Here is a 10,458-nt window from a genome sequence, read left to right on the forward strand (position 1 = left end):
GGATCATAACAGTACCAAATCAGAAAATGATACCTTTCTATTCTGAAAAGTCTTTAAGCAGAGAAGAAACAATTATTTGAAAATAGGAAGTTCTTTATCCCTAAAATTCCAATGATAATTTTCTCTGGAAGAGTGGGTAGGGAGATAAATGGGTATTGTATGTGTCCTATTCCTCTGATCTTCTCTTTATTTTTTCCCTCACAGCGTGAATGCATCTCTGTTCATGTTGGACAAGCTGGAGTTCAAATTGGTAATGCATGCTGGGAGCTCTTCTGTCTGGAACATGGCATCCAGCCAGATGGCACTTTCCAGACTGAACCCAACAAGTTTAATGATGATGACTCTTTTACCACGTTCTTCAGTGAAACACGCACAGGGAAGCATGTGCCACGAGCTGTTATGGTGGACTTAGAACCCACAGTAGTAGGTCAGTGAAATCATGAGTGATGGCAAATAGAATGGGGTTATTGAGCAATTGCCAATGCTGGGGATGCAGTGGAGAGATCAGGTATTCAGACTAACCCATTCTAGTCTTTTACCAGTTATGGAGGGGGAAATTCTGTTGGCATGTGCAGCTTGCTGTTCAAGGGTGAAAAAAAAAATCCATTTGCCAGAATTTCTTCAGCCTTCCATAAGGGTGCAAAGACATCTCCCTTGTCTGCATCAGGTCCTATTATGCAGAGTTCTGTACCAGAAACTTCCTGTACTTGAACTCTGAGATCTGCTGAGGGAGTCAAGGTGCTAACAACATGTTAACAATCAGAGCTCTTCTGCGCATATGCTTAGGCACAGAATTTATGATTAATGCTAAAACCAATCTTACAAGTCTATTTGCACTGAAATTTGCTCTTTTACTCTCTTTTGCAGCAACCTAATTTGGGCAGGGGGAACTTCTCTCTTGCTGATATTTTTACAGAGCTAACCTAAGATATTTTCCTGCCTTAACTGGGTAGAGGAGGATAAATGCCATGGTTTTAACCACTGGAGTCTTGACTGAATTATGGCAGAAGACAAATGGAATGAATGATTGATTGATTGAATGAATGAATGAATCACATTGAACAATTAATCAAACAATAATATCCGATCAGTCAGGTAATCTGGATACCTGATGCAAAAAATCCTACATGTACAGTTTCCCTCCCTTCCTGACAGGAAAAAAATATACTAATGAGTTTGCTGCCCTTTCTTGTTTTTAAAATTAGCTGCACCAACTTAACTCTGCTTAATTATAAAGATTAGAGGAACGTAATCTGTAGTCCCAGTCCCGCACATACCCTCTCCAAAAATAGTGCCTGTAATTTTTAATCTGAGAGAAAGGAAATTATTAAGTACTTAAGTACATGGAGAGAAATGTACTTTGACTCACTTTAATTATATATTTTTCATTACATGAATGTTTTGTAAAAATTCAATTATATTGCTTTTTCGTTGATGTTGGGAGTGTACCAGTTTGCATGTTCCTAATTTAACGGATTAGGATTCCATTTTATCTCTTCAGTCATAACATAATTATTTATTATACCCTATATAATATTATACCCTAACCCTAACATTACTATAAACAGAGGCTGACTGGTTTTGGAACACCAGTTTATACACCAAGGCTGTAAACCGGTTATCTTTTTTTAAAAAAAAAAAAATTATGGAGTGCTCCTAGCTCTGCTTTTATTTAGAAGTTGCAGGTTGTATGACTTTGTTTCTGGCAGTTATATTTTTCTTAGCTTTTGAAATATGAGAATATTTCTTTCCCCTTCATTTTGAAAGAGTGAATAGAAGAAGAGAAGGGCATCTTGCTGGCCACCCCAGGTGAATATTTCACTAAATCCATCTGGGAGAGGATTTTACTTGGCAGAGCTTTTTGATATGCTGGATTTCTAAATGTCCAGGTTACACAGTACGTGTGTGTGTGTGTGTGTGTGTGTGTATGAGAGAGAGAGAGAGAGAAAGGTATTGTAAGAAAAAAAAAGAAAGAATGGAGAGTTTATTTTGATATAGCAATAAATCTTTAATGTGCCACCAGTGTTAATAATCCTATCCTCTATTCTGTAGCTTGGACTATCAAAGATCATTCCAAGTATTGTCATAGTTCCTACTTGGTTTCTAAGAACTGAGCAAGACCATATTTGACATTAACAATCTCTGCCTGGAATCATCTTAAATGAAGCTAAAGCCAAAATAACATGCAAAGCTTGTTTAGCAAACAAAGATGGTGTCAGGACTTAGTTAGGAAGAAACACATCAAGATTCTTGAAAGTTGCCTAATATTTATCCCAATATATTGACATTTGTTAACAGATGAAGTGCGGGCTGGCACCTACCGCCAGCTTTTCCACCCAGAGCAGCTGATTGCTGGCAAGGAGGATGCAGCTAATAACTATGCCCGTGGTCACTACACCATTGGAAAGGAGAGTATTGATATGGTACTCGATCGTATTCGCAAGCTGGTAAGCACATGCATGATAATTAGAAGTGAAATGATTTTGAGACAGAAAGCATTAGAAATCCAGTGTAAATCTAGTGCTAGAAGCAGAAATCTAATGCAGTTCCAGTCAACAGTTGGGTGTGTCATGAGTTGAGTTAGTATATGGAATGAACTGGGTAAATAGTTCACGTGGCTGTTGCTGAGAAATCTGAAGTTCACACATCAGGAAGGTGCCCACATTGGGGAAATTGTTCTAGCAGACATGTTTCATTCAGAAGATAGCACCGACCAGTCTTATAAATCCTACAACTGAGCCAAAATGAGAACTTTTCATAAATGTTTGTGCATCTAAGTAAAAGATGGTTTTGGTAATTATGGACAGTGTGGTCAGAGGTGAAAGTTTTCATGAGTATGCATTTCCCTTAATCTGACTGACAGTTTCCTTCTTTTCCATCTGTGCTGGCTGTCTTAACGCTATTGTCAGTCCATGCCAGGAGAAGGAAGAGGAGGAGGAGGAACTGTTAAACTGTTATTTTATACTCTCTTCTTCCTGGCATGAGGTGGCAGTGAAAATATCACAGTTTTTAAAGTTTAAAGGTGTAGTGGCTAACAATGGCTATAATCTATTTCAGAAAGGTTTAAAAAGGCAACTGTTGCTAAGAGTGTGCCATGTAGAAAAAAATTGCTAGTAATGAACAAATGGTCATTCACAAAGGTTTGCTTACCACAATCTAGGTTTTTATTGAAAACCTTATTGCCCATCAATAAGAGGAACTCATAGTACCACTGGCTTTCAGTTTTCCATAATTCTATCTCCCACTGAAATATCACCTCTCAACTACCTTTTGTCAAGAATTAAGAGACTTGCTTTAAATGGGGAAATGGGAAAGGTCCCCTGGACACATCCTTATTAAGCCTTAAATTATAACAATATTTGTGTATTAAGTATTAAAAATAGTAGAGAATTCACTTTTAAGATTCCCCACTATGGTCCATGAACAACTGTCGTGTATACCAAGATAATTATGTAGATCAGATCTGTTTTGCTGCATGTGGGTAAGCACAGGATCATTGGATCAAAACCATAGCAATAAATGAGATGTCAAGTTGATTTAGATTTTCAGTTGTGGAAATGGTTTTGGGATGTAGCGAATACTGAGTGAGATAAAAATAATTGTTGAGATACACATAACTCACCTTGGATTATACTTTTTTGTAGACAGATTCCTGCTCTGGTTTACAAGGATTCCTGATTTTCCATAGTTTTGGAGGAGGCACAGGTTCAGGCTTCACCTCTTTGTTGATGGAACGCTTGTCCGTGGATTATGGCAAAAAGTCCAAATTGGAGTTTGCTATCTATCCAGCCCCTCAAGTGTCCACAGCAGTGGTGGAGCCCTACAATTCTATCCTGACCACCCACACAACCTTGGAGCATTCCGACTGTGCCTTCATGGTGGACAACGAGGCCATCTATGACATCTGCCGACGTAATTTGGACATTGAGCGTCCCACGTACACCAACCTGAACCGTCTCATCAGCCAGATCGTCTCCTCCATCACTGCCTCCCTGCGCTTCGATGGTGCCCTCAATGTGGACCTGACTGAATTCCAGACCAACCTGGTGCCCTACCCTCGCATCCACTTCCCCTTGGTGACCTATGCACCAATCATCTCCTCTGAGAAGGCCTACCACGAGCAGCTCTCCGTGGCTGAGATCACCAGCTCCTGTTTTGAGGCCAACAACCAGATGGTGAAATGTGACCCCCGCCATGGCAAGTACATGGCTTGCTGCATGCTCTATCGTGGAGATGTGGTGCCCAAAGATGTCAATGTAGCAATCGCTGCTATCAAGACCAAGAGAACAATCCAGTTTGTGGACTGGTGTCCAACTGGCTTCAAGGTGAGGAGCAATAATTAAATATCTTCCTTCAGTCTTAAAAAGACGCACATTGACAGAACGGGATATAATCCATGTCCCAATGCAAATATTAAATTTAAATAAGATCTACTTATCATAAGCTAGTTTATCACATTTCATTATAATTAGAAAAACCCTCCAGAAAAGCTACAAAGTGCAGAGTATAAATTTACCTACCTGAACTAAACAGAAATTACTGCTTTAAAGAAACCATGCAAGTCAACTAAGAAACCTTTCTTCATATATTCAGAAATTAATCTAACCTTCAACTAATGTTCTTATTTGCTGATCTGTCTCGGTGCAAATGCCCCATACTTCAAATAACTTTTCCCCTTTCAGTGGAAATATTTAGCTTTTCAGTGTTTTACAATGAATATAATTCATTCCATGACCCTCCTAACTTTCTCCAGGTCTCGGAGCATCAAAACTGAAAACAAAACATCTCCACTCTGTACAAAAAGGAATGAAATGTATTGTTAGTATCAACACCACTACACACAGAGACACAGACACACACACATTCTTTCAGTGCTAGCTATGCAGTCTGGTTGTTTGAATAATCCAAACATGAGACCTAAAATCAACTTTTAGTATAATCATATTGAATAAATTATTTGTCCTCACTTGTGCTCATTTCTTTTGCCTGTTTCTCATTCACCCCCATGCATTCTCGAAAATGCTTATATGTTAGAATAATAATAGTCTGCAGGTAGAATAATGTACAATTGTTCTATAAGTAGTTATGGAAAGTAGAATAAACCAAACTCAGAACTACACAAACACTGACTACTGTAGTATTGTGTGCCTCACAATTTGGGCAATATCACAGCTGAGCCAGAAAAGATCTGATTCTTAGATTCTTGACATCGTGGATTCATAGAAGTTTGGAGCTGCTTTTGAACTGTCACATGTGGAAGTTCCTTCACCTAGGCTCAGTAGGAGGGTTGATCATATTAGCGGTTTATTAATCAAAACCAGTGTTGTCCAAACTTGGCCACTTTAAGATGAGTGGACTTCAACTCCCAGAATTCCCCAGCCAGCCATAAAAAGTCCACTCATCTTAAAGTGGCCAAGTTTGGACAACACTGATCAAAGCTTTATGCAGTTCCCAGAAAGCTCTATTCCTGGGGAAAAGAGGAAGAGGGAAGGTTGGGTAGGTGAATTCACTATGTGCTTGATGGAACATGGAGGGCTTTGAGAGAAAACAAACATGGTGTATAGGTCATCTTCTATCCAGTGTTTCTCAACCTTGGCAACTTTCAGGTGTGTGGACTTCAACTCCCAGAATTTCCCAGCCAGTTGAAGTCCACACATCTGAAAGTTGCCAAGGCTGAGAAACACTGTTCTATCCTAGAGCCGACTGAAATTAAGTGATGAGGAAAGTAGGAGAATTCATACTCTTAGCAGTCAATTTAGGGGAGATGCAAATAACCTCTTTTAACATCACAGGCTTTTGCATGCCATAAATATCCCGAAACCAATTTTTTTTTCTATAAAATAATTGAGATATGGTGTCACTTGAGTTAACTATTAGGGAGAATTAGGGGAATGAATCCATTACAGTGTCATCAGAATCTCCCTCCATAGAATTAGCTAGTTTCTTGTTGCTCTTTTTCCCCTCTGCACTTCTTATAAAGGCCACGTTTTGAATGACCTTTTCTCTCCTCCTCTTTTCCAGGTTGGCATCAATTATCAGCCCCCAACCACAGTGCCTGGGGGTGACCTTGCTCAAGTGCAGCGAGCTGTGTGCATGCTGAGCAACACCACTGCCATTGCCGAGGCTTGGGCAAGGTTGGACCACAAGTTTGACCTGATGTATGCCAAGCGAGCCTTTGTGCATTGGTATGTGGGTGAAGGCATGGAGGAAGGAGAGTTTTCCGAGGCCCGGGAAGATTTAGCTGCATTGGAGAAAGACTATGAGGAAGTTGGAACAGATTCTTTTGAAGAAGAAAATGATGGAGAAGAATTTTGAGAATGTAGACAGTCCCTAGCTGTGCATCTTTGTGCCATAAATGGAGTCCCCCAACTCTTTGCTGGACCGAAGATGCATAGCTGATGAGCCTGTTCAACTGCATTCTTCTCTACTCCAGCAGCATTTGTAATTATATCATCAGTCTGAGAAGTGTTTTCCTGTGATTTCCTTCCTTAGGTCACACATCACAAGTAAAATGCATCCTGCCATCAGTATTCCAAGAACAACTATTATAGACGTTAGTTTCAGTATACTTTACCTGGTCTGATAGACACAGAAAGCAAGGATGGTAGCAGAACCCTTGGAGCATGCACATTTCCAGTAAGTTGTCACAAAGGATTCACGGAGATAGGGAGTGGCTGCGTAGGATTAACACAAGAGCTTAATATGCCCTAAAATTACTTAAAAGGACATTCTTAACAAGCAGTTAGGTTCAATTTTGGCTACACATACTAGGTTATATTCATATACTGCACTCACTTATGTTTGCTTTTGACTTCATGTATTCTCCTAAATTGAGCATACAGTATCTTTGATCATCTACATGTCTCTTCCTATTCCATGATGCTATGTATGAATCCAGCCATTGTGACTTATTCCACCATCATAGTTAAGCAAACTATGGCTTAGAAAAGTATGTCAGTCCAGCCACTTTTGTTTCCCATGCATAAAAGGACTAGACCAGTCTCTGCCAACCAAGTGGCCTTCAAATGTATTGGACTATAATGTCTATAATCCTTATCTCCTGGAATTATTTGTGAAAGTGTGTGGATACTTTATCACAGGTATTTTTCAAATTGTGGGGAAAGTATAAGAGAAAGTAAAGATCATGCCACTAAAGTTCAGCTCCCTAGTCATAAGATCCTTGGAAGAAAAAAAAATGGTGAACATTTAAAAAGGGAAGGGCAGTCAAAAAAGTCAATGTAACACCTACAATGCTACAGCTGTGTTTGTTAGGTCTCCCTGGTGAAACATGTCCCTACTTTGCATTGGTGAGGTTGTTAAGAAAATTCAATCCAGTGTGACTCATACATGCTAAATGTCTTCAATTTGGGCTCCTTTCCTTGTTCTTTTTAGAAATAAACTCTTTGTGGACAGCACGTGTATCTATGGAATGGAGAAAAATTGCCGGTGTAATCCTTTCTCCCATTTCGGTTTCTATTCCAACATCTCTCCTGAGAGTCAATCTTTATTTTTAGATTGCTTTGTCTACTTTTCTTTAGAAGCTGAAGACAGCGTGCTGGGGAACAGCTCTCATTTTATTCACATAACAAGCCTGTGACATACAGGTTGGGCTGACAGAAGGGGAGCTACCAGATTATCGGGATGAGCTCCTGGTTAAGTGAGGTCCTCGGGTGCCAGTCAACACCTTCCCCACACTGCAGCTGAAGAACAAGCAGATCGTTTATAAGATTTGGTTTCTTGATTTGGAATATGGAAGAACCCATTCAGTAACACGCAGTTTCCGAAACAGCTATAAGTCATGCAGTTTTAGATGCTGCCACCATTACCACAGGAAAGGAAAACGTTTTGATTGTGGTCTCTGTGTGCAAGTATGTGCAAGAAAGGGAAAAAGAATATTTGAGTTAAGGAAGGATGACGTATTCCACGTGGGCTTCTGGTGAGTCTGTGAAATGAAAGTTACAACAAATCAGTCACTCATAAATTGTAAAAAGAAGTACTCAGAAAATGGAATGTTTTGCATAATGGGGTTCTTGGCCATCAATAAAACCATGGGATTCTCGGCTTCACGTCCCCTCCCCTCCCCTCCCCTTCTGCAGAGGGAAAGAGGAGGGAAGGGAGCTTTTCCCGGCATCATAATCTCATCCCCTCCCCCCATTTTATCTCATGGGAGGGGCGGCTAAAAGCAGCTTTCCTTGCTTCCTCTTCCATGTGAGAAGGGAAGTGGGAAGGGAAGGGGGGGGGAATAGTTCTTCACCTGCCACCCCTGGATGATAAACCATGGAGGAAACATCTCTCTTTGAAACTGGGAGACCTGGCACCCAAAAAGGTCGTTTCCCCTTCATCACTTGCCCTCTGCTTTTCTTGCCATGGGGGGAGGGCATGGCGTGGCGCAGGAGAAGCAGCTCAGGGGAAGAGAAGTGGGGGAGGGAACCTCTCCTTTTCTTCCAGTTCTCTGACCCACAGTAAAAGATCTGCTCCCCAATGCTGTTCCCTCCAGAATAGCCGTCCCCTGTTGATCAGGTGTGGTACCTGGATCACATCTGAGGTGCTTGTTTGGCACCGGTTCAAAAGTCGTCTGCAAGACTGCGGCACATGTGTTAAAAGCTGCAATTGCCTAGCCTTGTGGATCAAGTATGGCTGTGTCTGTTCTGCCGTTTCCTCTACCTCCTTTCCCCTGTTCTTCCCCAGAATATCTCTGTGAGGTTGGAGGACTGGTGGCTAAAACCCCATGTTTATTCCCCCACCCACTCAGTTCTCTTGCCATCCCCACGAGACCTGGTAGCCTGAGGATCTACTGCCAGCACTGATATCTGTGCGATGTGTGTGTGTGTGATGTCAAAATGTGCAGGATAATAGTGTATCACCATGCAAGCCCCACCTCTTTTGACTCCGTGTGTGTGTGTGTGTGTGTGTGTGTGTGTGTGTTGAGGTACATACAAAAGCAGCAGGACTTGTATGGCCATGCTCTATCTTGCCAGGTCTTGCAGGGAGAAGTGGGGGAGATGGCCCTCCGGCATAACAGCAGAAACCTGATGGACTCGAAAATCAGTGTCCTGGGACGAGGGTGGGGATGGGAACGAGTGCCCTCAGTACCCTCCGATGGCCAACAGAAGCAGGGCTGGTCTTGTTGCTGCAAGGCACATTAGATGGGCCTCACCACACCTCTCGGGCCAGAAGAATTGGGAAAGTCCCACTTGAGCAGTGCAATAGGTGAAGGCAGATACAAGCTTCCTCTGCAGGGGGTTGGCGGTGAGTTGGAGGTGACCTTGTCCATTTATGTCCACTATGGTTCCTGAGCCTCCCCCCTCCTGCCCACTTCCATGGTTAGCCTGGGGATAGGTGATAGTTGGGGACAGTGAGAAAGAGGGACAAGGGGGAAAAATCGTTCCATAATGAAGCATGAGAAGTTTCCTTGATGCACATTTTCAAAGAGAAACAACTTACACCCTATACCAGTGTTTCTCAACCTTGGCAACTTTAAGATGAGTGGACTTCAACTCCCAGAATTCCCCAGCCAGCATGGCTGGCTGGGGAATTCTGGGAGTTGAAGTCCACTCATCTTAAAGTTGCCAAGGTTGAGAAACACTGCCTTATACTATAGACCAGTGTTGTTGGCTAGGGAATTCTGGGAGTTCAAGTCCACACATCTGAAAGTTGCTGAAATTGAGAAACACTACTATAGACTGCTCAGACTGCTATACCTATACTGTTATTTTTAAATAAAGTTTGAAAGGTCCATAATCAAGGACTGGACACACCGCAGCCTAGAAGAGAACTGTAATAATGCTTTATCCTAGCACATACCTTCTTCAACAACAGTCTGTTAATTCCAACCCTCCTAGGCTTTACAAGATGATGTAGCCACATAAATAATCCTTTGATGCTCGCTCCTTGCTGCAGGTAAAAGTCCTAAAGTTTGTAAAGTGACATTTAGCCTTTGCCTCCCTCGAAAACCTCTGGCTGTCCTTGGGATTCGGTGCTGGTTCCTCCTTTCGGGATGCAGGCCAAGCTCCAAGTTCTGCTCTTCAGCAATGTTGCTCTTGAGCACTTTTATGGCTCTAAAAGTGGGGAGGGGGTCACGGTGGCGGGTGGGAAGCCTGGCTGCAGCCCCCTCGCATGACTTCACCCAGATAGCCATCTTCACTTCGGCCCTACCTCCCAACTGGTCCTTTAAGTCAGTGTTTCTTCAACGTATTTTTCTCTCGGGACCCCTTCCCACTTTTAAAAACGATGGAAGACGCCCCCCGCCCCAAGAGCTTTCGCTTGCATGGGTTATATTGATCCTAGTTACCATAGGAAATATTAAAAGTGGCTGCCGCGACCGCTGCCCACGATTTTTTGGTGCGATTTTAACATCGTATTATTTTTCGACTTAGGCTGGCAAAGCGTTTTGATTTCACAGGCTCCTGAGAGGGTTCTGGGGGACCCCTCAGGGTCCTCGGGCCACACTTTGAGAAA

The 10,458-nt window shown here is 42.1% G+C and overlaps 1 protein-coding gene across 1 annotated transcript; it reads left to right on the forward strand.

Moving 5' to 3' along the window:
* The first annotated feature begins 384 nt into the window (after positions 1-384).
* On the forward strand, positions 385-6,315 carry LOC112540734 (tubulin alpha-8 chain). The gene is made up of 4 exons (XM_088141561.1): positions 385-427; positions 2,299-2,447; positions 3,645-4,325; positions 6,022-6,315. Exons 1-4 carry the CDS (start codon positions 400-402, stop codon positions 6,313-6,315), a joined length of 1,152 nt encoding a protein of 383 aa, XP_087997687.1. The 5' UTR covers positions 385-399.
* Positions 6,316-10,458: the final 4,143 nt, after the last annotated feature.

This window comes from Python bivittatus, unplaced genomic scaffold, assembly GCF_059951505.1.
Source record: "Python bivittatus isolate LINGU-HERP-01145 unplaced genomic scaffold, Pbiv_v1 ctg000330_np1212, whole genome shotgun sequence".
In the NCBI taxonomy this organism is placed as follows: domain Eukaryota; kingdom Metazoa; phylum Chordata; class Lepidosauria; order Squamata; family Pythonidae; genus Python; species Python bivittatus.

Excerpts from the sequence above, each read along its gene's own strand:
- LOC112540734 (XM_088141561.1), top strand. The coding sequence starts at position 400 with ATGGTGGACTTAGAACCCACAGTAGTAG. Across the intron at positions 428-2,298 it reads CTTAGAACCCACAGTAGTAG|ATGAAGTGCGGGCTGGCACC; the intron begins GTCAGTGAAATC and ends ATTTGTTAACAG. Across the intron at positions 2,448-3,644 it reads TCGATCGTATTCGCAAGCTG|ACAGATTCCTGCTCTGGTTT; the intron begins GTAAGCACATGC and ends ACTTTTTTGTAG.